Here is a 27347-nt window from a genome sequence, read left to right on the forward strand (position 1 = left end):
TGTCCACTCTCTTCTCTCGGCCACTTCCTCAGCCGAGGCCGTCCTCCAAGTCCTGGGAGAAGGCCACAGTTCCGGTACGAGCCTCGGGAGCTGCCCGCTCTCCCGGAGCAGGGAACGGGGTGGGGGGGACAGGAAGCAGCGAGCAGGACCGCGCTCGGTAGGGACAGGCCACCAACCGGAAGCGCGTGGGTGGGGGGGCGCGCTCGGGCGGAAGACCGCGCACGTTGGGTTGGGGGCGCCGCGAGGGGCGTGGCCAGCGCGCGCCGGGGGGCGGGACTCCCGCGCAGGTCACGTGAGGGGCCCGGTGGAGGTGGTGGAGGTGGTGGCGCGGCGGCAGCGGCGGCGGCCGCGGCGTCTAGAGCGGCGCCCAGTGCAGGATGTTGCAGGAGACGGCGGCGGTGTCGTTGGCGGCAGCGGGTGGAGGAGCGGCGACGGCTGAGGCGCCTGCGGGCGGGAGAAAATGGCGGATTTCGAGGAGTTGAGGGTGAGCGTCGCGGGGGCGGGGGGTGGGGGGGCTGAGCGGAGGCCGCAGGGCGGGGGGGGGGGGAGGGGAGGCGGGAGCAGCGCGGCGCCGCCGCCGTCGCCGTCGCGGTCGTCGCCGGGGCGTGCGGCCGGTTGTCGGAGCCGTACGGTCCGGCGCCGCGCGGGCGAGGGCGGGCGGATGGCCCGGGCACCCGGCGGGCGGTACACCTGGCGGGGCGGGTGGCTCGACTCGGCTGGGCACGGGACAGCCAACGGCGGTCGCCTGAGCGGTGGCGACCCCGGGGCACGCCGTGACCGCCCGCCTTCGGAGCCGTGAAGGAGTTGCGTTTAGGGAGCTCCCTGTCCCCCGCTGGGGGTCTAGGCAGGTCTGTCACGAGATGAGGCCCCTTCCTCCCACCCGTGCTGTCTCCCTCGGCGTGGGGAGAAGCGCGCGCTCTTTTGGGAACGCCGCCTTCCGTAGTCGGCCTCCTACCCAGAGACTCGGTTTGTAACCATGGTAAGAAAGCTTCCGAGTCCGTGTTGTCATGTGTGTGAGGTCGGTGCTCTTGAGGAACAACTGTTTGCTAGCATGAGAACAAGGTCATAACTTTATCGTTGGTGCCTTTGTAGTCGGGCTCTAACGGAGAGGCTGGTGGAGGTTACCAGGAAAAAGAATTTATTATTATTTTTTTTCCCCATTAGATAATCTTCACAGAAACCTTAGCCCAAACTAAGCCAGGTATGGTGAGCTGCATTGAAGGCCGAGCTACTGACGACATATGTGGGATGTTTACAGATAGAAACCCTGACTCGTGTGTGTGTGTGTGTGTGTGTGTGTGTGTGTGTCTGTGTTTTAAAGTGGAGACAGAAGTATATATAGATTTGAAGTTAAATGAACTTGCAGCCAGTTGGGGTAACTTAGGCACGTTTGGTGTTTGGGTTTCTTTAATCTGGTTCTGCTTTGTGAGACTGTTATTGTTTGTGGGAAAAGCATGTTGGCTGCCCGGACAGCCAACAAAAGAGTGAATGTGAAAGCTCACATAGGGCCTACCATTTTCCCTCCTGTTTCAGGAAAGGTGGATTGGTTTTTTTCCCAATAAAGTTTATATGGATGCATGTTGTATCCCTTATCAGTTTATACAGGTAGCATAACTGACAAGGGCAGTTGAACCGTATCTGTCCTAAGTGTTTAGTGGAGCTCCTGAGATAGTCGGGCCTGAGCCTCACTCACTACAGTAAACTGAACACTGGAGGAATTTTTACCTGCAGTATTACCTGAACTTTTGCACATTAAACAGATGTATATTTCCTCTCAGAAGGAGATGTAGCTTTTTTTTTTTTTTTTTTTTAATTTGGTTGGTGAAAACCTCTCTAGGCTTGTATTAGACTTTTAGAAATGTCACTGGTTTAAGGGAAGGATTAACCTTAATCATAAAGGGTGGAAGAAAGGACATCAGTACTCAAATTGAAGTGGAACCAGGACCTTGGACGCAGTCCCTCTCTGATGTCTCTGTTTTGTGTTGTGGCAAGCTTCCCCCCCCCCCCCCCCCCCCCCCCCCCCCCCCCCCCCCGTCTCTAAATCACCTGGGTTTGGCCTCTCCTTGTGCTACGTTGTTGGCTTCCCCAGTCATCGTAAGTGACCGGCAGAGACTTAACCCCAGTTTCCAGAGGAAACGTAGGAAGGCGGAGTTCACGCTGGAAGAATTAAACTCTGTTTTGCTTAGAGCAGACCCATGTTAGCTTGTATTTTAAAACTTTATCTCAGTCCGCAGTGCAGAAAGTGATGGTGGTACATACTCATTTTAATATCACCCAATACATGCCAGGCTTGCTTCACATACTTGACATATACATTGTATTCTCCTAATTCTATGAAGACAACGAACGCACATAAACTTTCACCTATGTTATCCTTTGAGAGGAGAAATGCTAAAATTTTAAACACTAGTTATCTGATTTTAGAATCTTGAGTTCATGTTTGATTTCATTGTTCAGGTACCCTTGGAACTAGGTGGGATTCCTAATTTCTCTATTTATGGGATAAATACCATACTTTTGTGTCATAAAAGTGGAAGAAAAACAGAGCCCCCCCCCCAAAAAAAACCAAACAAACAAACAAACAAGCAAACCAAACCAAAACAACAAAACCCAAAAACTATAATCTGAAAGAAAGAGAAGGGGAAGAAATATCCAGGACACTCAGAATGGTGGTTTCTGGTACAGACTATATTCAGATGATCATAGTGTGATGGTTTGTATATCCCTGGACCAGGGAGTGGCACCATCTGAAGGTGTGGCCTTGTTGGAATAGGTGTGGCCTGGTTGGAATGGGTGTGTCACTGTGGGTGTGGGTATAAGATCCTCACCCTAGTTGCCTGGAAGTCGTCTTCCACTAGCAGCCTTTGAATGAAGACGTAGAACTCTCAGCTCTGCCTGCACCATGCCTGCCTGGATACTGCCATGCACCCACCTTGATGATAATGGACTGAACCCCTGAATCTGTAAGCCAGCCCCAATTAAATGTTGTTTTATTAAGACTTGCCTTGGTCATGGTGTCTGTTCACAGCAGTAAAACCCTAACTAAGACACATAGTGATAGTTAATTACATTGTAAAATCAAAAAAAATTATGGACATTAGCTTTCTGGTTATCTTGGCAGTGGAAGAAATGGTAGACTGATTGGGGTACTGTAGTTTAAACTGTTGAGGATCAGTGTAGCATTAGTTAGCATGTGGCTGGTGCTGTCTGTTCATTTTGGAGGAAGATCATCCCCTCATTTTAGTTATCATGTTCTTTCACGTTTTAGGCTTGGTGTGGTGGGGGTGGGGGGGAGGGAAGTGTCATTTTATAAGTGTGGTTTGAATAGGTATGGCCCCCATAGATTCATGTGTTTGAATGCTTGGCCTATAGGGAATGACACTGTTAGAATGTGTGGCCTTGTTGGAATAGGTGTGACTTTGTTGGAAGAAGTGTGTCATTGTTGGGGTGGGCTTTGAGGTCTCCAATGCTCAGGCTCTTGTCAGTATAGAACACAGGCTCCCCTTGGCTGCCTTCAGATCCAAATAATGTTGGTTCAAATGTTTTCCTTTGTAAGAGTTGTCTTGGTCATGGTGTCTCATCTCATCAGTTAAACCCTAACTAAGACAGAAGAAGATAGAAGTTGGTACCAGGGATTGGGGTATTGCTGGAATAGGCCTGACCATTTTTGTTTAGAGAAATGTGGATTTTGAAATTTTAGATTAAGAAAACAGTGGAATGCGTTAAGTGGGACTTAATGGGTTATACAAAGAGACATATGGAAGACATTGGTGCTGAGGGTGATTTTTGAATTGGGGGGCCTGGCTCAAGAGGTTTCAGAGGAGAAGAATTTTAGTATGTTGCCTAAAGATTGTTCTTGTGATAATTTGGTGAAGAATGTGGCTGCTTTTTACCCTTGTCTGAAGTTTGGCCGAGGCTAAGGTGAAGAGATTTAGATTAATTTCATTGGCAAAGGAAATCTCAAAACAGCCTAATATAGACTCTGTACTGTAGTTCCTCCCCCTCCCCCACCCCTGCTCTTCCTTTTCTTTTTTTTTTTTTTTTTTTGGTTTTCTGAGATAGAGTTTCTCAGTGTAACCAGCCCTGGCTGTCCTGGACTTGTTTTGTAGACCAGGCTGGCCTCACTCTCACAAAGATCTGCCTGCCTCTGCCTCCTGAGTGCTGGGATTAAAAGTGTTTGCCACTAAGCCACTAAGTCTGTGGTTACCTCTCATGAAGAGCATTTTGATCAAACATAGCAAGCTGAGAAAGAAAGATACAAAATGTATGGTTCAAGGATTAAAGGGGTATCAGGAAGTGGAATGGAACTAAATTTTGTGTTCAAGGGGATAAATGCAAGATTTTAGTTGGAATTAGGGAGTGGTGACCTCAGACAAAATCCTACCCAGTTAAATTTACATCTTGTGAAAAGAATGTTTTCCAAGGGACCAAATTCCACTTACTGTAAATTTACACCATGTTTGCAGTTGTATGAGGGATAATAATATATCATGTTAAGCAATATAATGACTTGGTTATTTTCATTTGTGTATAAAGAGTTATGATTATATGTTAAGTTGGTGGGTAGATTGTGTTGACTATTTTCAGTTGTCAGTTTGACTATATCTGGAATGAACTACAATCCAGAAATCAAGGGCATACCTGATCTTGAGCTTGGAAGACCCACCCAGGGTTTTGATGAGGATCATGAGGTGAAATTCACAAGCTTTGATTCAGATCTTGAGGCTTAGTAACCATGCTTATTAAAATCTATAATGAAAAGGAATTGAAGAAAAGCTCAGGCCCATGTGTGGTTGCACACACCTTTAATCACAGCACTTAAGAGACAGGCATTTAGATTTCTGAGTTCAAGGCCAGCCTGATCTATAGAGCAAGTTCTAGAACAGTCAAGCATAGCCATCAAAGGAAACCATGGAAAACACAAAGTTAGTGAAGATGTAATTGAACAAGAGGCCCATATTCCAGGCCCAGCAAACATAGAACTTGGCAGTTTCAGCCACGTAATTCTGGCTTTAGAGTCAAGAAGATCTTTCCACAGCTAAGGAAAGTTGCTGAGACCAGGTGTGTGGCAGGGGTGTCCCTTCATGGAGGCCCAGAGAAGCCATCGTGTGAAGCTGAGAAAGTGAAGCCTGGATCACCTTGGATACCTCCAGATGTTGGAGATGCCAGAATCGTGGGACACTTGTCAAGGAGAGCTGCTAACAGGCAGTGGAACCAGCTCAAGAGAAAGAAGTGTACTGAAATGAACAAAGCTGAAAGGAGATAGAGTTCTGAAAGAGCATTTTGTCATCAGACATGGAGATACAGAGTTTGGAGTTTGCCCAGCTGGTTTTCAGTCTTGCTTTCCTTCAGTATTTGTTTAGGAATAGTAATGTTATAGCCTGTGTCATGATATGTTGGAAGTATGGGATCTGCTTTTTTATTTTTTTATTTTTATTTTATAGGGGGTTACAGTTAAAAGATTGCATAAATCGCCGAAGAGACTTTGAACTCTTAACCTTGTTGAGACTGTGATAGACTATGAGGACTTTCAAAGTTGAACTAAATGCATTTTGCATTATGATGTGGTTACAAGCCTATGGGGCTTAGGGAGTGAAATGTGGTGGTTTGAATAGATTCATTTGTTTGAATAAGGAATGGCAGGCACTATTAGGTCTGGTACTGTTGGAGGAGGTGTGGTCTTGTTGGAGGAAGTGTGTCACTGTGGAGGTGGGCTTTGAAGTTTCCTATGATCACACTCTGACCAGTATGGAATATAGTCTCCTGGCTGCCTTCAGATCAAGATGTGGAACTCTTGGCTCCTCTAATACCACGTCTGCCTGGATGCTGCTGTGCTTTCCACCATGATAATGGACTGAACCTCTGAAGCTGTAAGCCAGTCCCAATGTCCTTTATAAGAGTTGCCTTGGTTATAGTGGCTCTTCACAGCAATGGAAACCCTAAGACAAAAAGGCACCTGTAGAACCTTAAAGGGTTGCTAAATAAGGTTTTTCTTTTTTCAAGACTGTGAGCAAGTCATAGATTCTGTGTGGCCATATACTATTGCTGTTCTGTGTTTTACCTTTCAGTCCCAAGTGACTAAGTAGATTACCAGCCTAGGTTTCTTCCATTGTTTTGAAAGAATATGATGAGTCTAGAGCTTTGGTCAGAATCCACTGGACTGTCCAATTCCAGGGTATTGGAATCATGGTACAAACTTGATTTTGGAAGACATTCTAATGGGTTGAAGGAAAAGAAAGGAGGAACCTTTTGAGAGGGAAGAAGGTGGCCTGTGTAATCAAAGGTGGTTATAATAGTGTGGCTGATATAAGAAGTTTTCAAGTGCCAGGGAAATTATTTGGTTTCCTAGATGCTCAAGTATAACATCTTTGTTATAGTTGGAGATGACTAACTAGTTTGTGAATTAACTAGCTATATGTGAATTAAGTTGGTACAAGATTGTTTTAGCTTCTGTTCTTTTTTTTTTTTTTTTTTTTTTTTTTTTTTTGGTTTTTTTCGAGACAGGGTTTCTCTGTATAGCTCTGGCTGTCCTGGAACTCACTTTGTAGACCAGGCTGGCCTCGAACTCAGAAATCCGCCTGCCTCTGCCTCCCGAGTGCTGGGATTAAAGGCGTGTGCCACCACGCCCGGCTTAAAAGAAAACTTTTAATTGGGAGCTTGCTTACAGTTTGAGAAGGTTAGTTCATCATCATTACTATGGAAAGCAAACAGGCATAGGTTAGAGCAGTAGCTAAGGTGGTGGTTCTTAACCTTTGTAAGTCGTGTTGTGACCCTTTACACAGTTCTTCATGTTGTGCTGACCCCCCCAACCATAAGATTATGTTCATTGCTACTTTATTACTAATTTTGCTATTGTTACGAATCTTAAATATCCCAATTTTTCTGATGGTCTTATAGGCATCCCCGTGAAAAGGTCTTTTGAGCCCCAGGTTGAGAACCACTGAGCCAAGAGCTTTATATCTTGATCCATAGTCAACAGGAAGACGCGAGGGCCTGGCCTAGGCTTTTGAAATCTCAAAACCTACCCCCAGCCACACACTTCCTCCAACAAGGCTCCTAATCCTTCTAATCATTCTCAACAGTTCACCAACTGGGAGCCAAATATTTAGACATTATACTCTGGGGGGACATTTGCATTCAAACTACCACAAAGATCAACAGTAGGTCTATCATTACCACTATGATGTTTCTCCTTAAAATAATCTCTTAAGGAGCTAAGTCCCGGGTGAAGTCATGAAGGTAGAACAGTTGGGTTTCTTGAGTCAATTTAATCTGTTCAACCATTCACTAGTTTTTTTCTGCCCTTGTTTTTCCTTCCTTGTTACACAGTTCTAGTGTTGGGTTTCTGGTGGCAGTCATTCTTAAATTTTTGCAGCAGTTCAATGTAGACAATTCATTCCATTCTCTACAGAGCAGTGGATGGGAGATCTATTTGTAGTGACAATCCTATTTATTTTTATTTTTCTTAAAAGGACATCCCTCCTGTATTCATTGCCTTTCTTTCATGGATTGAGAACTAGATTTCTGTGTACCTTATAGAAAGAATGAAGATGTGTATGAAACTTTGGATATGTATCATAGTTGTGGGTAAACTAGAACCTGGAAAGTTTGTGGCATCATAATTTGAAATCCGTTAGCTTGGCTGGTTGCTACATAACTAATTGCCATGTGGATTTTGCCTCGCATACTTCATGCCCTATGTTTGATGGAAGCACGGACGGTGGGGTGTAGAAACTAGAGGTGGTTGTTTGATACTAAGAGGCTAAAGTAATTCTGTAACAGGTAATTTTCTGCCTGGAAGATCCATGTGTTTCATCCGTTACACCAACCAGGAGTCTTCTGTTTTAAAACCTCAGGTACCTCTAGGATAGAGGAAGAACGAGAAGTTAATGAGATGTTGAAGTTAGAAATCCTCATTTCCCCCCACCAAATCACTGAACAGGGAAAACAGACTAATATATATGCTGTGACAGAATTCATAGTGTTTTCAATGCACAATGGAGATTTTAATACTTTTGAAGGCATGCCAAAGTGATGTTAATTTAAAAATGAAAGATAATTTCCAGTTGTCAATGAATCATGGTATTCTTGGCTATAAGTAGGTACTTTCTGTATGTTCCCTCCAGTAAACATGAAGAACTTTTCTGACTATGATGTGGCAGGTTCCTGACATCATCTGAACACTTTCCTTTTTTCTTAGCAGTTTTGCTTTTGTTTCTGTGGGCTTGATAGATCGATTCATTCTCTCTCTCTCTCTCTCTCTCTCTCTCTCTCTCTCTCACACACACACACACACACACACACACACACACACACACACACACACACTGCTTCCCTCTGTCTCTGTTTTTTTTTTCGAGATATTGGCTGTCCTGGAACTCATAGAGATCTGCTGCTCTGCCTTTTGAGTGTGCCAAAAAATTTGGCTGGTTTGATGTCTGCTTCACATCAAACAACACTGGCCTTTTATGTCTGACTCATTTTCATTTAGCATAATGTCCTCCAGATTCATTTGTGTTGTAGTGAGTACCAGTGATCTATTCCTTTGTGTTCTGTTGTGTGAATGTATTGGCTGGCGTTGAGTTATTTCTACTTATTGGCTAGTACCAGTGTTCATCTACATGGGCCTACGTTTTATTTGGGCATAGGTTTTCAATTCTCTTGAGTGGATATTTAGGAATGGAATTAATTGATACATAATCATCTATGGTTAATTTTATTTATTTAACACAGCATCTTATGTCGAAGCTCAGGCTGGTCTCAAACTCTCCGTGAAGACAAGGCTAGTCATGAGCTCCTGGTGCTCCTGGTGCTCCTGCCTCTAATTCCTGAGTATTGGGATTATAGGCAAGGTCCACCACTTTTGGCTTCTTTTCTTTCCTTTCCCCTCAGATAGGGAATTATACTCAAGCATCGCCCAATATCACATTCTGATAAATATATTGACAGGGAATTTCAGTTTTGTGCAATTATCATAGGGTATTGTTTTGGGTATATCTTTATCTTTCTTCCTTTTTAAAAGTCTGTTTTATTTATGTGTATGTGTGTTTTACCTGCATGTATGTCTGAACCCACAGACAGTAGAAGAAGGCATTGGAGCCTCTGGAACTATTGGAGTTACAGGCAGCTGTGAGCCACCATGTGGATTCTGGGAATTGGACCTATGTCTTTCGGAAGAGCAGACAGTGCTTTTAACCATAGAAGCATCTCTTCAGACCCCTTTTCTTTCCCTTCCTCCCTTCCTCCTTTTTTCTTTTTTTGAGGCACAGTCACATGTAGCTTGGACTGGTCTTGAGCACTGTGTAGCTGAAGATAGTTCTGAGCTCCTGATCTTACTGTGGTGAACCACCACATTTGGCTTTAGATACTGTATTTACATAAATTTAGGTGGGATAGCCTAGTATATACTTAAGCTGTGTGGAGAGTATTTACATATGCTATATGCCTGTTGCTCCTACGGCCATGGACAAAATAACAATTCAATTAAACCAAGCATAAAAGAAAATGAAGTAATAAAAAAACTGGCAGAGCAAGAGGTTAAGGAGGCTGCTTGCAGGTATGACAGGATGTGTTGTTTGCAGTAAATTTTCTATTTTTCTTTTGAAAAATTGATTTATTTTATGTGCATGGGAGTTTTGTCTGAGTGCCACTTGTGGGTATCGTGCTTGAGGAGGTCAGAAGAGTTAAAATCCCTTAGGACTGGAGTTACAGGGGTTGTAAGCCACCATGTGAGGTGCTATGCTAGTGTTCTCAACTGTTAAGTCTTTCTTCAATGCCCTATTGGTTTTTGTTTGTTGCCTGACCAGTGTAGTATAACTACTCTTTATATAGCATTTATGTTGTATGAGAGAATTATTATTCGAGATAATTATTAGAGATACTTTTTTTTTTTAGGATTTGTAGGTGATACGAAAGTTTTGTTTGCAATACTCATTTATATCCTTTATGTATAGAGACTTATTGATTCTACTGTGAGGCTTCAGTAAACTCTCAATTACTTTGATAAAGTAAATCATAGATGTTTAAGTCATCCTGTTTCTAAAGATACAGCATTTGAAACATACACTTAAGAATTGGAGAGGGAGCTAGGTAGTGGTGGTGTATACCTTTAATCCCTGCACTCGGGAGGCAGAGGCAGGCAAATGTCTGAGTTTGAGGCCAGCCTGGTCTACAGAGTGAGTTCTAGGACAGCCAGGGCTACACAGAGAAACCCTGTCTGGAAAAACAAAACAAAAAAACCCCAAAAAACAAAAAAGTAACCAAACAACCAACCCACCCACCCACCCGTGGAAAACCTTGCCTGGAGAGCTGGCTCAGCAGTAAGAGTGTGCACTACTTTTCCAGAGTAGTACTTTTCAAACTCATACTTAGCAGTCCTGTAAGGCAAGTCACAGCACTTGTCACCTCTGCTCTTCGTGGGCACCTGCACCCACATTTAGATACTCTCCTCAGAGATAGCCCACATACACAGTTTAAAATAATTTAAACATCTTTTTAAAGAAAATTTTGCTACCTTTATACTGAATGTTCTATAGCAAAGTAAAAAACAAATGCATGTAATAATAAACCTTACTCACTGACTACCCTCGCTTAGCCCCTCGTCCCCTCTGCTCCCCTTTACAGTTGAATGGGTGACTGGAAGCTGCAGCTTTATGCTTTCTTGATAGTTCTCATATTCTCATTTTCCCATATTCTCTCTCCTTCCCTTCCTCTCCCTCACCCCCCCCCTCCCTGTCCTTGTCCCTGCACTTCCCCCCACCCCCAACCCACTTCTCTCTCTGCTGCAGCTCCATGCTTGCTTTTTGAGAACAGGGTCTTGCTCTGTAGAATAATATGACTTCAAACTCACAGATCCTTCTGCCTCTTCAGTGTTGGGATTAAAGGTGTGTGCCAAAATGCTTGACTTCTCAACCTCGCCATTCCCCACTCTCCACTAGTGAGCATCTCGGGGCGAAAGAAGGCATCAGAAGAACCAACTTTGTAACTGCTCCTGTGCAGCTTCTTAATACTTCTAATTTTGAAGTTCTTTATAGGTTTCCTTTGTATTTTTGTTGTTTGTGTGTCTGTGTATGCAGATACGTAATGACATCATTGTTTCCACTTCTGATTATTATGCTTGACCCCCTTTCTCTCTTTTCTTTCTTGTTTTAACATGAGCTGGCTAAGATCTCCAATACAGTCTTGAATAGAAGCTGTTATGGGGTTGGGGGCCACATCTTGAACTTGTTTCTGACTTTAAGGGAGTACTTGCAAAGTTTTACAGTTAAGTATGATGTTTGTTATAAGCTTGTTGCAGGTAATCGTTTCAAGTTAATGTTTCTAGGTTTGTTATTTAAAATCATGAATAGATACTGAATTTTAGCAAAGGACTGTCTTTTGAAAAATCACTGATTGGTATATTGTATTATTTCTAAACTAAATTTCTATTTTTTTTTTTTTTTTTTTTTTTTTGGAGACAGGGTTTCTCTGTGTAACCCTGGCTCTCCTGGAACTCACTCTGTAGACTAGGCTGGCCTTGAACTCAGAAATCCATCTGCCTCTGCCTCCCAAGTACTGGGATTAAAGGCGTGCACCACCACTGCCTGGACTAATTTTGTATTCAAAGTACAAATTTCACTTTGGTCATAAAATATGCTTCCCCTCTTCTAGAATAGTTTATGTGACATTATATAATGTGTTTCATAAATGTCTAATAAAGTCTGCTGTAATATTGTTGGAGCTATTTTCATTGATACTGGTTTTTAACCAATTGCTGCAGTTATTTTGTTTATAATTGTAATTGTCATCCCCCACTCCAGAAATTTGTTCAGTTCTTCTTCTCCTTCTTCCTCCTCCTTTGATACACCTACCTCTGGCTCCTGAATGCGGGGATTAAAGGCATGTGCTACTAACTACACTTGGCTTCTTTGACATCCTTTTTAAAATAAAGTACCCTTGTTATTTAAGGGTACTTTAAATTCCAGCATTCAGGAGTCAAAGGCTGACAGGTCTCTGAATTTGAGGCCAGTCTGGTCTACACAGTGAGTTCCAGGGCTACACAGAATTCCTAATTGAACTTTTAAGACTTTTCAGAATATTAAGTTTTTGACTTTATGTTCTCTGGACGTATTATTTTTCCCCTGGTTTCTTATGTTGAGTGTCTTTCCTTATTTTTCAGTATTGCATTTAAGACCATAGGATATGGGATGTGTGTATATGTGTGTGTATGTCTGTCTGTCTGTAGTCTGAGTAGGTACATGTGCATATGTTTGGAGGCCAGAGGATGGGTGTATCTTTCTTAGTTGCTTTCTACCATACTTGATGAGATTGTATCTCATTGAATGTGGAGCTTATCTATGTTTCCGCCTTGAGCTGCAGGGATCCTGTATCCAACTTTTTATGTAGATGCTGGGAATCTGAACTCAAGTTCTCATGCTTGTGCCAGGAGGCCTTTACTGAGTAACTAAGCCATCTCAATCAGTCAATCAACCAACCAATTAATCAATCAACCAACCAACCAATTAGTCAATCAATCTACCTACCTATCTCATCTCACAAACCTATCTATCCATCCATCCATTTACCCACCCACCCACCATCCACCCATCCATCCATCTATCCACCCATCCATCCATCTATCAACCCATCCATCCATCTATGTAATGTGTATGGATGCGTACCACATTTGGGCTTTTAGTATCCATGGAAGCCAGAAGAGGGCATCAGATCTGTTAACACACACACACACACACACACACACACACACACACACACACACAGATGGTTGTGAGCCACAGTGTAGGTGCTGGACTGGGTGCAAGAGCAGCAAGTACTCTTAACCGTTAAGCTCCATCTTTCACTCTATTTATTATATGTAAGTACAAATCTCATTACAGATGGTTGCTGAGATTTGAACTCAGGACCTTTGGAAGAGCAGTCAGTGCTCTTAACCGCTGAGCCATCTCTCCAGCCAGCTTAGGCTGGTCTTAACTCACTTGTGATGCTTCTGCCTCAGCCTCTTCTTTTTCTTTCTTTCTTTTTTTTTTTTTAAAGATTTATTTATTTATTATATGTAAGTACACTGTAGCTGTCCTCAGACACGCCAGAAGAGGGAGTCAGATCTCGTTACGGATGGTTGTGAGCCACCATGTGGTTGCTGGGATTTGAACTCCTGACCTTTGGAAGAGCAGTCGGGTGCTCTTAACCGCTGAGCCATCTCACCAGCCCCTTTCTTTGTTTTTTAAAAAGATTTATTTATTTATTTATTATGTGTAAGTACACTGTAGCTGTCTTCAGACATACCAGAAGAGGGCGTCAGATCTTGTGAGCCACCGTGTGGTTGCTGGAATTTGAACTCAGGATCCCTGGAAGAATAGTTAGTGCTCTTAACCACTGAGCCATTTCTACAGCCTCCATGCCTCAGCCTGTTGAATGCTAGGGTTACAGTTGTATGCCACACTTGGCTTTTAAATTTGGTTATTGATTTGTTGTTGTTTTTTTGTTTGTTTGTTTTTGGTTTTTTTTTTCGAGACAGGGTTTTCTCTGTGTAGCCCTGGCTATCTTGGAACTCAGAAATAAGCCTGCCTCTGCCTCTGCCTCTGCCTCCCAAGTGCTGGGATTAAAGGTGTGCGACACCAGCAGTTGTTGATTTGTAATTGCACTATGCTGGTGGCCATGGTCAATGTGATAACGATTCTTTTAAATTTGTTGAAATTATATAATTAATTTTAAAAACTCCCCTCCTCCCTTCACCCCCAGTGATAAAGATTGACCCCAGGGCCTTGCACATGCTGGGGAAGTCTCTGCAACTAAGCTATATACCCAGTCCCTCATGCTTTGAGGCAGATTTTTTATTTCTTAGGGTAGTCTGAAATTGCAGTCCCCTACTTTTAATTTCCTAAGTGATGGGATTACAGGCACTGTGGCATTAGCCAGGTGCCCACAAGGTCACTTGAAAAGCACTTACTGTTTGTATCAAGACAAAATACACACTTCCATTTTGGCTTATTGCTCTGATAAAACACTATGACTAAGGCAATTTATAGGAGGGAGAGTTTATTGGGGGCTTATAATTCCAGTGTCAGAATCACGGACCATCATGGCAGGGAGAATAGCAGCAAGAATAGCAGCAGGCAGGCAGGCATGAATGATAGAGAATCAGTAGCTGAGAGCTTAACATCTTGATTGTAAGTATAAGGTAGAGTGAGCTAACTGGAAATGATTATCTGGCTAGTTAATTATGTTGTTCATATCTTGTTTTTAAAATTTTTCTTTAGATTTATTTTATGTGTATTAATATTTTACATGTATGTGCATACCAGGTGTTAACAGAGGTCAGAAGGAGGTAGTGGGTGCTAGGAATCAGAGCTCTCTGCAAGAGCAACAAGTGCTTTTAACCACTGAGCCATAGGCTCTTCAGCTTTAGCCCCCACTCCCACCCCCACCCCCCCAAGATCAAATTATACCTGTCTTATGCCAGCATGATTTATTTATGGAACACGGTGTCTCATGTATCCAGGGCTGGCCATGAAAAGATGACTTTGAATTGCTGATCCTTTTACCCCCACCTCTGGAATGCTGCAATTGCATGCATCAGCGGCCAGGCCCAATTTTGTGCACTGTTTGGGAATTAAGCCTCGGGCTTGGTGCAGGCTGAACAAGCATCTACCAGCTGAGCTACTTCCTGAGTTCTCCTCCCCCTGGGATTTTTTTTTTTTTTCAGTTCAGTGTTTTCTTAAATGTTTTTGTTTTTATTTTTAAAGTTAAGATTATGATTATTACATACGAGTTTGAATTTGTTCTGCTGGGTGGGTGACCATCTTGCTTGATTTTGAAAATTCCCTCTACATTTTGTGCGCATTGTTTTATTTTTACTGTGCTGGACATTAAACCCAGGACCTAGTGTATTCAAATAAGTTTTCAGCCATTGAGCCACATTTCCAGCCTTAACTTAACATTTTTATGCGTATACTATTTAAAGATTTAAATCTGGCCTGTTAGTGTTAGACTTAGTCTTTTTAATTTTAGATTTTGCTTTTAATAGAATATTCACTTGATTTTGAAAGAAATGGTACATCACATGCACGTTTAAAATTTTTTAAAAGAAGATTTATTTATTTTATGTAAATGTATATTGTAGCTGTACTTATGGTTGTGAGCCATCATGTGGTTTCTGGGATTTGAACTCCCGCTGAACCATCTCTTCAGCCCCTACATTTAAAATCTTATGATTTCTGTGTGTGTGTGTGTGTATGTATGTGTGTGTGTGTGTGTGTGTGTGTGTGTACGTGTGTGTACGTGTGTGTGTGTACACTACAGTGTTTTTGTGGAGGTTAGAAGAAGAGTTCTAGGAGTCTGTTTTCTCCTTCCACAGGAATCCAGGAATCAGACTAGCCAATCACTCTCAATGCATGGTATACACATGGAAGCCCACGGTTGATGTCAGGAAACATTCTCAATTGTTTTCACCCGTACTCATTGAAGCAGCGTCTCATAAAGCCCAGTCGGCCAATGTGCCAGCACCTGTGCTAGGGATTCTGTCTCCTCTTTGACTCTGTGCTTTGCTAGTCCTCAGACATGTATGGAAAGCACCTTACTGTGGAGCCATAGCTTCCCAGTCCCAGGGTTGACCTTTCATAATTAATTTTTTGAGTGCCATCTGCTCCATAATATGTGAAAAAAATGAGTTATTCATTTTACTGTTGAGTCAGTATTAGTCGTGGGTATGTATTTACTGAAAACTTTTTTAGGACATCTGTGTGAAGGTTTTGGTTGTAACGCTAAGTTTTATAAAGATTCATTTATGCATGCATAAATTTTCATTTCTCTGCACAGGAATATAATTAATTGATGGTTCTTATGGTTATTGTAAGGTTTTTGTTTTTATTTTTTGTTTGTTTGTTTGTTTGTTTTTTAAAAAGAACTTGCTAAACTGTTTTCCAGAGTTTTACCTTCCTACCAGCAATGTATGGACTGATCCAAGTTCTCTGTCTCCTTGCCAGCATTTGGTTGTTAACACTATTTTTCATTTTAGCCATTCTGGTAGGTATCTAAGTGATATGCTAGCGAGGTTTTAATTTGCATTTCCCTGATGGCTAATTATGTTAATTTTTACGTGCTTGTTTGCCTATACATTCTCATTAATGAAATGTTTCTGCATGTCTTTTGACCTTTTCCTAAATGGATTCTTTCCTTCCTTTTTTTCCTATTGAACAATTACAGTTTTAAGTATATTCTGGATTCTAGTCCCTTATTAGCTATGAAGTTTGCATTTATTGTATCCAAGCCTGATAAAAAGCCTGCCTTTTCATTGTTATAAAGTGGTCTTTTGCAAGATGTTAAGTTTGGTGAAGTCTAGTATGTCATTTTTCTTTTTGTTTCTTGGTTTTTAACTGTCGTATTTAAGAACTCTTCCTAAATTAGATACTGAAAATTCCTTACCCGCCTTTAAAGAAAATGTCTTCTGGTTTTATTGTTTCTAATAACATGTGATTTATTTGAAGCTATGGATGTCTAATTGTTTCAGCATAAATTAGCTTTTACATCTTTGTCAAATATTATTTGGGCATATTTGTACAGGTCTGTTTCTATTTCTGTGGTTTCTGTTATGTTACTACCTGCCTGCCTGTCACCTGATAACTTGTGATATAACACAATCCTTTTTTTTTTTTTTTTTTTTTTTTTTTGGTTTTTTCGAGACAGGGTTTCTCTGTGTAGCCCTGGTTGTCCTGGAACTCACTCTGTAGACCAGGCTGGCCTCGAACTCAGAAATCCACCTGCCTCTGCCTCTGCCTCCCACGTGCTGGGATCAAAGGTGTGCGCCACCACGCCTGGCTTGATATAACACGATCTAGAATCTTGATTATTGAAGTTGTATTGTGAATCTGGGATAGATTGATCTCCTCTCCATTTGTGTGGTTTGGTGCTGCGAGTTGATTGAACACCTTGCCCATGCAATGCAACCACTCTCATCACTGAGCTATATAGCCCTCTGTTCTTTTAAAAGAAAGATTAAAGCAGTTCTTGTTTTTTTGTCTTTTCTATGTACAGTTTAGAATATCAGCATAAGTCTACAAAATGTCCTGCTGAGATTTAGTTAACTATTTAACATCTATTATAATTTAGGGGAAGATGGTTGAGAAAAAACCTACATGAAGAATACATTTGTTCTTGGATTTTTTTTTCCTCTAGTTTTTGTAGCTTTTAACATATAAACTCAGTATGCCTATTATATTTTTACATATAATTTTAATTTTTTGAGAGTGTTTATAAAGCTGTGGGGTGCTTTTTTGTTCTGGTTTGTTTGTCATTACCCTTGTTCACTGTTAGTTTTTAGAGATGCAATTTTCGTATTTCATTTTTAGCCTATTCATTCAGCCTTTTATTTTCTTGGATTACTCTACCAGATAGAACTTCCAGCACATATTGAGCAGTATTGATCACTTGTCTTAGTTACTATTCTGTTGCTTGGGGGAAACATCATGACCAAGGCAGTTTACACAAGGAAGCATTTACTTGGGGGCTTGCCTAATTTCCGAGGATCATCATGGTGGGAAACAGGCAAGCAGGCATGGTGCTAGATACGGAGCTAGGAGCTTTACATACTGATCCACAGGCAGCAGGCAGAGAGAGGAGAGAGAAAAGAAGAGGAGAAGAGAGGAGGGAATAAGAATAGGGGAGGGGAGACAAGATGAGACTGGCCTGGGCTTTTGAAACCTTAAAGCTTACTCCCCTTGATACATTTCCTCCAAGAAGGCCACACCTCCTAATCCTTTCCAAACAGTTTCAACAACTGCGTATGTGTCGTTTGTATGTGTGTGTAGACAATGATGGGGATGGGGATGACATACATGGGATGGACATGAACATTCAAACATGAACCTACAGGGGCCATTCTTTTTTTTTTTTTGGTTTCTGGAGACAGGGCTTCTCTGTATAGCCCTGGCTGTCCTGGGACTCACTCTGTAGATCAGGCTGGCCTCGAACTCAGAAATCTGCCTACCTCTGCCTCCCGAGCGCTGGGATTAAAGGTGTGCGCCACCACTGCCTGGCTACAAGGGCCATTCTTATTCAAACCATATCACTCTTGTCTCATTTCTGATATTTGGGGCAAGTATTTAACCATTATGTAAAATATCAAGGCCCCACCATTTGTAGATACTATTTGTCAAATGAGGACTTTCCTTCTATTCCTGTTTTTAAGATAGTCTTGTTGGATAGCCTTGAGTCGCCTGATACTGTATAGTCTAGGTTGCCTTGAGCTAGCAACGATCTCCTTGACTCAGCTTCAGCCTCTAGTACTGACTACAGGCATGCACTACACACCTTCTTCCTCCTTAAGATCATGATTGGCTTTTGAATTTTTTGGTACTTCTCTGTGTTGACTATGGTCACATGACTTAACTTTTTTTTTTTTTTAATTGCTGTACAATTTCTTGAACCCAGCCTTGCCTCCCTGGCATACTCCCACTTAGTGTAGTACATAATCTTTTCTAGATATTACTGTACTTTATTTAATATCATTCTGTTAAAATGTTTGTTTATATTGGTTTGTAGGTTTTTTTTTTTTGTTTTTTTTTTTTTGTAAAATTCTGTTAAATTGAGGCGGCCTCAGTTTCTTTAAAGAAAATGTGTTTATGTATATGCCAGAGCCTATGCACCACACACTGTAGCACTTGAGACCAGAAGAGGACGGGATTCCTCTACAATTAGAGTGATTGTGAGCCACCCAGGGTGGATGCTGGGAGCTAACCTTCAGTCCTTTCTAAGAGCTGCAGATGTTGTTCATAAGTCTCATAATTTGGAGGGGGGGGGTAATTCTTGAGTTATGATTTAAAAAGTTGGTGTGGTGGCACCCCTTTAATCCCACCATTTGGGGAGGCAGAGGGTCTCTGTTGAGTTCAAGATTAGTCTATCTTATATGGTGAGTTCTAGTCCAGCAAGGCTCCATAGTGAGACCCCTCAGCCCCTGCAATCAATTAAATTTCTTGGCAAATTAGAAGGATACTTACATTATTTGTTTTGATAGTTTGTTTTGTAAGATAACGGGTCCGTTTTCTCTAAATTGCCACATTTACAGGTAGAATTCTTTCCATTCCTGTGTTATTTTTCTAATTTAGTTTTTGTACTGGTTTTCCTAATCTGGCTTTTAATACAGTTAATTTTTTAATTTGGGGTTTATTAATATATTTTTATAGTTTTTAACCTGTCATTTTTTCTTTTCTCTTTTATGTGATTCTAGGCTTTAAATTTTGTCTGCCTGTGCTTATTTGTTTTGGGGTTGATTTTATTTTTTCTTCCCTCTTTGTCAATTTTTTTTCTCACTTTACTACTTGTGAAGTTACATACACTTTTGCCTCTTCATATTCTCTTGATATCTTAAAAATTTGATATATTAGTCTAAAAACTTTTTGCGTCTTTTCCTATAGAACACTTAACAGCTCACCCCCTTGCTTGTTTATATGCTTATTGTTACCTTTTCAGGTTTTTTTTAACCTCACACATTTTTTTTTTCTTTTCTACAGTAATAATTTACTAGGATAAATATTATCCTTTCCTACTCAGGTTTTCTTATTTTATTTTTTTATTTTATTTATTTTAATTTTTTTTTTTTTTTTTTTTTTTTTTTTTTTTTTTGGTTTTTGGAGACAGGGTTTCTCTGTGTAGCCCTGGCTGTCCTGGAACTCACTTTGTAGACCAGGCTGGCCTCGAACTCAGAAATCCGCCTGCCTCTGCCTCCCGAGTTGCTGGGATTAAAGGCGTGCGCCACCACGCCCGGCTATTTTAATTTTTTTGTCTTATTGTTCTAACCTTTGTTTTTGATGATGGTTAAACTCAGTTTGCTAGGCAAGCACTACCAGTGAGCTTTCTTAGCAGCCCAGTCATCCAGCTATTGTAGCACGTACTCTTCTAGCTTATTGTAGTTCAGCAGAGGTGAGCATTTCTCCGATGTGCTAAAGTTGTTGTTTGTTTTGTTTTGTTTTCCTAGTGCTTTTTATTTTTGTCCTGCTTTGAAATGTGTGTCCTTGCATATCCATTGTGTGTGTGTGTTTCTCCTTATTTATGTTTAACTTGTCAATGAATCATTCTCCCTTTAAAATTGTAAATCCTCTTTCTTTGTCGTCTCCTTTCCCTGTCTTTATTTACTTCATTCATCACTACTTATAAAAAGTTTTCAATTATTCCAACTTGGATCTAGTAAAATTTCCAGTTACTCATGAGTCTTTCTTTTCTTTTTTTTAGATTTATTTATTTATTTATTATATGTTAGTACACTGTTAGCTGTCTTCAGACACATCAGAAGAGAGGGTCAGGTGGTTGTGAGCTACCATGTGGTTGCTGGGATTTGAACTCAGGACCTTCAGAAGAGCAGTCAGTGCTCTTAACCTCTGAGCCATCTTCCCAGCCTGAGTCATTCTTTCAAAATTTAGAATTTTATCTTCTTTGTAACTTTAGCTGGGAAAAATTTAACTTACCTTCAATACAGAATTTTACTTTCAATCTGATAACGTGTTTTTTGGCCTTTATTTTATTTAGCATTTATTTTACATTTCATGTATTTTGTTTTTGTTTTTTTTGTCCTGGATTGCCTGGGACTCTGCAGACTAGGCTGGTCTTGAACTCAGAGACTCTCTCATTTGTCTGTCTGTGCCTTCCTATGTGCTGGGATTAAAGGGGTGGGCACTACTCCCCACTCCCAGTTGTGTTTTAGTGTTTGAAAAGTTTTGAAATTTAGTCTTTTGTATTTTGAATTTGTGTTATTTAGGTTCTCCAACTAAATAATATTTTTTCCTCAGTCACTTGAAAATGTGTTTTGAGGTAAGATCATGCCTTGTAACCCTGACTGGTTGAACCTAAATTCTAGCGCCTTAGTTTCCTGAGTGGTAAGGGTATAGCTGAGGCAGCTGTCCAGGTTCTGCAGTGCTGGGGATGGGAGTGTGGACATCATTTATGCTAAGCAAACACTGTACCAACTCGGCTCCATTGCCAACTCCTAAAGCAAAGACTGTTGTTTTGTTCCGTTATCTGGAATCTTTGGAATAATGTTTGATGACAAAACAGTATACATTTTATGGGATTTAGACTTCTGATCCAGTGTTTCATCTTTAATAGGATATTTGCTATTGATTTCTGATGTCATTTTTCATGTTGACAAGGTTTTTATACCTAATTAAGTGAGTTTATCTGTTTAAAATAAAATTTTATCAGATACTTTTCTGTCATTTATCAAAATCATATGGCTTTCCTTCTTAAACTAGTAAACCAACCAACCAACTTACCTTCCTTTCTTTCTTTCTCTCTCTCTCTCTCTCTCTTTCTTTCTTTCTTTCTTTCTTTTTTTCAAGATTTATTTATTATATGTGAGTACACTGTAGCTGTCTTCAGACACACCAGAAGAGGGCATCAGATCCCATTACAGATGATTGTGAGCCACCGTGTGGTTGCTGGGAATTGAACTCTTCCAGAGGGAAGAGCAGTCAGTGCTCTTAACCGCTGAGCCATCTCTTCAGCTCGTAAATCTTTCTTTAAAAGTGGTTTGCTTTTTATAAACTTCAGAATAATATTTGGTTACTCATGTCCTCTAAGGAAATCAGTATGTTTTTAAAGGAATTCAGTACCTTTTCTAAAGGAAATCAGTGAATTTTCTAAGTGTCAGGAGAACATTTGATTTTATGTTTGAATTTAGTGTAATTACTCTTCTCTAATTCTCACTCTGGCTGAAACCCAGATTTTCTTCTTTGTCCTTCATAAGACCTCAGTACTTCTGTATAATTTCTTTGGTTTTTACATTTTTTTTAGTATGATAAAATATTGTAAGTTCATCTTGTATAATTTTAAACCACTGTCTATAATGCCTATAATGAGCCATTTTCTCTATAAAGAATGTGGATTTTTTTAAAAAATTTGAATTGGATTTTGACCAAAGTCCCTTTTTACTCTACTTTGAAACATACTAATATTTTTATTTATTTAAATTTAGATTTGAAGCAAAGTTTGGAAATTAATAATTTCTATATGTCTTGTGCCAACTTTGACATGCTTAATCAAACAGGGAAACATTGTTTTTTTTTCAAAGGTGGTGAAAATATTTTTATGTCTATACTTAATCTTCATAAACTATTTGAATGTATCTGTCATATTGTATATTTCATGCATATTTAGTGCTGACTATAATAATATCATTGTTCTCCCCTATATATACTAGGAAAGTGTTCTACTGAGACATGTCTTCATCTTAACTAAGTAATTCACTTAAAATATGCTAACGCTTCTTAGGTCCCTAAATTAAACTATATGGGGCATAGTTAGGACTTCTCACAGTACCATTGATGTGTTAATATTTATAAATTGTATCCCAGTTATGAATAAAGATGCAACTTGTTTTACTATAGCTCCAGTAGACAAATACTAATAATGATTTTTCAGTGATCTTTTCCGTTTATGTTATAGTTACGTTAGCTTTCCGTTGCTGTAATAAAATGGTGAAAGTAGTCAATTTAGAGATTTATTTTGGCTCAGAGTTTCAGAGATTTCAGTCTGTGGTTCTTTTATATCTTTCTTATGTCTTATTGTGAGGAGACCATCGTTTCAGGGAATGTGTGGGAGAGCTGAGCTGCTGGAAAGTGGCCCCAGTTTCAGTTGTCCTTCAGGGTTATGTATGCTCCCTCCTCACTCTGCTGACCTAGCCTCCTTTCACAGCCTTCCACCCCCTTTGTTCTGTCGTGGGATCCCTGTCTGAGGTGAGGAGACTGTGTGTGTATCTCTCCAGAAAAAGTTGTGTTCGTATAACAACTCCCACTTGCTGAAGTTTTGAGTAGCAACAATTTACATAGTTCAACATTTTTTTCCTTTTTAAAAAGAGGCTCTCTGACATATATCCATTCCCCTGTAAAAACTGTGTATGCTAAATATTAACTTCACATTCTCTTGAATAGTCCAGAATATAGAATTCCTTCTTTTTCTTTGGGGTTTGGCAGGATTTCTTCACTAAGCTGCTTGATCTGTGCAGTGGTTTTAGAGGAGGTGGGAGACAGATTACTACTACCTCCTCTTGAATCAGATGGCATAACTTAACATTTTATAAGGAAAGCACTTTTATCTCTTTCCTCCCTCTTTCAGACTGCATGCATATAAAAACATTGCTGTATGCCTAGCTTGCCTCTGTGTTCTCTTGGTGTGTACATGTATGTACATACAAGGGGACCACTCAGTAGACACCACTCTTGCCTTGGAACTTGAGATGATACTCTTGCCTCAGCTTTCTCAATGCTGGGGTTTCAGGCGTGATCCATTCTACTTAAAAAGTGTTTTTGTATGTACTTTTTTCTTCTTCTTCAAGAAAGAATGGCTTTCATAGCTCACACTGATCTCAAACTTGCTTTCATCCTGTTTTATTCTATAGATTGCTGAAATAGCAAGTATGTACCACCATGCCCAGTTTCTTTTACCATTATTATTACTTTTTTGGAGACCAGATCTCTCTATGTATTCCTGGCTGTCCTAGAAGGAGTTATGTAGATCAGGGCTGGGCTTGAACTCACAGAGATCCTCCAGGCTCTGAGTCTGCAGTGTTGTGATGAAAGGTGTGTGCCACCATGCTGGGCCTTTTGTTGTCATCATCATCATCAAAAAAAATTGTGCATTTGTTTCTTTTTCTGATTGAAGTTTGACTTCATTTTGCTTTCTAGTTCATGTTTTTGCTTTATCCGTTAATTCTTCCTCCCTTTGGGTTGCTTTTGATACTATTTGTTTCTTGAACTCTTTTCTATAAGAACTGTGGTTGTCTTACAGATTTTGAAATCTAGTATGTTGGTTTTTAAGGATTTATTTTTACTTTATGTATATGAGTGTTTTGTTTGAATGTATGTTTATGTATCATGTCCATGTACTGCCTGTGGAAACCATAAGAAGGTCTCAGATCCTCTGGAACTGGAATTACAAAGGATTGAGAACTGACGACACGTGGCTGTTGAGACCTGAACCTGAGTTTTCTGCAAGAGCAAAAAGTATAACCATTGGGCCATCTTTTTAGCCCCTATAGTATATTTTTATTACTTCTTTTAATAGATGACATTTAATTTTGTTTTTTGTTGGTTTGAGATGAGTTAAAATATTTTATTGTAAGCAAGAGATCTACTTAAAGTCCCTCAAGTAAGTAGGCTTATTTATAGGGAATGATTTTATGAAGAATGGGGCTTTCTATGACCTGAAGCAGAGGAATTAGAAACTAAGAGATCTGTATGATTTGCTATACAGACTATCTTAGGATATTTTTTGCTATATTTATTTTGTTAACTTTTTTATTATTACTATTTATAGACACACACACACACACACACACAGTAGAAACTAAAATAGGTAGCATTTAACAATACAGTTTAGGGCTGGAGAGATGACTCAGTGGTTAAGAGCACTGCCTGCACTTCAGAGGTCCCGAGTGTTCAAATCCCAGCAACCACATGGTGGCTCATGACCATCTGTAATGGTATCCGATGCCCTCTTCTGGTGTATCTGAAGCTAAAGTGTACTCATATAAATGAAATAAATAAATAAATAAATCTTTAAAAAAAAAAACCAAAACAATACAGTTTATAGTTTCCCTGGCAATTAGCAAAGTGGCCTCCCAGGCCCTGTCATACGTGGTGACCCATGGGAAGTCAGCACCACTTGTATCAACTTGTAACCAGGTAGGATTTATCTACAGTTCAGACTTCTTCGTTTCTATCTTGTGCAGGTTGATAAGCAATTTCAAGAAAACAGTTCATTGTTTTTACATGTAATTAGAATATTTTCCTTCTTTTTTTTGTTTTGTTTTGTTATTTTGGTTTTTTTGAGACAGGGTTTCTCTGTGTAGTCCTGGCTGTCCTGGAATTCACTCTGTAGACCAGGCTGGCCTCGAACTCAGAGATCTGCCTGCCTCTGCCTCCCGAGTGCTGGGATCAAAGGCGTGCGCCACCACGCCCGGCTCTGTCTCAATCTTAAAAACCAAACAAAAACAAATAACAACAACAACAAAAAAACCCCACAATGAATTATAAAGTTAAAATTGGGGATATAATATATATCATATCTACTTAAACATAAACTATAAAACTTTAAAGCTATATTATATATGAAGGCATGCTAAACCCACTCCATTAGAAAATACCTCATTTAGAAGGAAAATATTCGCCAGGTGGTGGTGGTGCACGCCTTTAATCCCAGCACTCGGGAGGCAGAGGCAGGCGGATTTCTGAGTTTGAGGCCAGCCTGGTCTACAAAGTGAGTTCCAGGACAGCCTGGGCTATACAGAGAAACCCTGCCTCCAAAAAAAAAAAAAAAAAGATTGAGACAGAATCTCTTTATGTAGCCATGGAACTCACTAAATAGACCAGACTGGCCTTGAACTCACAGACATGTACCTGCCTCTGCTTTTTTTTTTTTTTTTTTTTTTTTTTAATTTAAAATTGGGGATTGAGGCTATGGCCTTGTGAATAAGACTTAAACCTTGCTATTGAGATACCCCTAGCTCTGTGTATCTTTAAAAGAAAAATCATACTAACATTTTTTTGTAGAGAAATTCCTCTGTGTAGAGCTAGTAGAAGTTAAAGATATACTGAAAGCCAGACTTTGGAGTCAGTGAAGTAGAATGGGAATAATAACAAACAACAGTTTAAAAGATGATACTACAGATACAGTCATCAACTATTGGTGAAGGAAAATAACCAAAATTCGCTCTTGCCCTGTTGTTACAGCAGGTTAGCCTTATCCCTTGAGGCCTCTGATGGCTTAACTGCATGAAACTTGGTTAGAAAGCTGAGTTTAGAAAAAAAATGTAGCATTTGTTTTAAAAAAAAAAAAAAAAAACCCTTATTTTTAACTACGCAGATATGCGTGTGGGCACATGCCTGCCAGTGCAAGTGTTTTATAGAAATCAAAAGAGAGATCTCTTATGAGCTGCTTGATATGAGTGCTGGGAATTAAACCCTGATCCTCTGGAAGAACAGTCAGTGTTTTTAACTACTGAGCCATCTCTAAGAACCCAGGGCTCTGAGTCTTGGTGGCAAGGTCTGGCCTCTCATCTGTATATAGATTTTGGGTCCCAGGTTTCCCACTCACTGGGTGTCCTTGACCTTTACACCACTATCTTCAGAATCTCCAGTGTAAATACTGTCTCTGACAATTCAGAATCCTGTGACTCCACATTCTATGTCAAAGCCCATACATCTTCTTTTTAGTTTATAGTATGTATAGTATAGTATAGTACAGTATAGACATACAGTATGTCTCCCTAAATCTTTTTTCCCCCTGGAGTGAAAGACCGTTAGTCTTACAGGAAAGAAGTTCTGGCTGCCACATGCCTAACTGATGAGATAGGCCAGGGAAGCCCCAGTCACAGAGAGGAGGAGGTCTTCTGAGAGCAGGTTCTGGATGGGTGACTCCATAGCTCTTCTTTCCTCTTGGCAGATGATTCTCATGTGGCATAGGTAAAATCTCACCTATGTTGTTTACCTCTTTTGTTCGAAATTGAAAAAACTTACTAGATGTTATAAACTAGGCAAATGAGATATGTAGAGCAGGAATTGCGTATTAAGTACAAATTAGGAAGAGTGGCATGAGAGAATCTTAATTTTTTAAGGACAGTGACAGCCGTGTTCCTTACTGTGTAGAGCTCTTACACTCATGTGAATACTAAACTACATTGTTTATCATTTTTGAAGTTGAACTGTTGAATATAGGATATATGTAATTCTTAGTCTTAATATTTTTTTTTAAAGATTTATTCATTTGTTTTATGTAAGTACACTGTAACTGTCTTCAGACACACCAGAAGAGGGCATCGAATCCTGTTACAGATGGTTGTGAGCCACCATGTGGTTGCAGGAATTGAACTCAGGACCTCTGGAAGAGCAGTCAGTGCTCTTAACCACTGAGCCATCTCTCCAGCCCCAGTCTTAATATTTTTAAGTATCTTTAAAAAATTATTGTTCCTTAATGCTTGAGTTGGGGTTAAAAATGCATTGGCTTTAGATCACAGGTAGAGTTGGATTTTGTAGATTTCACTAAGATTTTGTAAATTTTCTAAGATTTTGTAGATTTCACTAGAAGTTAAATTGTTACATAAAAGTTCAACTTGTTTAATTAGTGACAATTTTGTAGCATGCTGTGTTGTATATTAGGAAGTCTTAGTTTTGAAAAGAACATTTTCATTAAAGAGTTCGTAGTGAAGAAGCAAATATGGATTTATATTAGCATAATCTGACAGTAAAGTGGTTAATATAAGAACCAAGACTAGTTTCTAAAATGAAGAAGAGAGCAAAATTTGATTTAATAACATAACTGAAATGGAAGTTCCAAGAGAAGATAGTTTCTGAATATTATAGTCTATG

The 27347-nt window shown here is 40.1% G+C and overlaps 1 protein-coding gene across 5 annotated transcripts in view; it reads left to right on the forward strand.

The window, feature by feature from the left end:
- Positions 1 to 297: 297 nt before the first annotated feature.
- The window catches only part of Pias2 (protein inhibitor of activated STAT 2), an 85401-nt gene continuing 58351 nt past the window's right edge, over positions 298 to 27347 (forward strand). For 4 of the 5 annotated variants that reach the window (XM_029471728.2, XM_021150174.2, XM_085833399.1 and 1 more), the window contains exon 1: positions 298 to 484. In XM_029471728.2, coding sequence (XP_029327588.1) covers positions 461 to 484 — 24 coding nt within the window. In that variant the 5' untranslated portion in view covers positions 298 to 460. Of the gene's footprint in view, positions 485 to 691; positions 980 to 27347 lie in introns of those variants that run through there. The other variant, XM_029471729.2, reaches the window with a different exon arrangement.

Source organism: Mus caroli, unplaced genomic scaffold, assembly GCF_978045245.1.
Source record: "Mus caroli unplaced genomic scaffold, Mus_caroli_1 scaffold_19, whole genome shotgun sequence".
Lineage (NCBI taxonomy): Eukaryota > Metazoa > Chordata > Mammalia > Rodentia > Muridae > Mus > Mus caroli.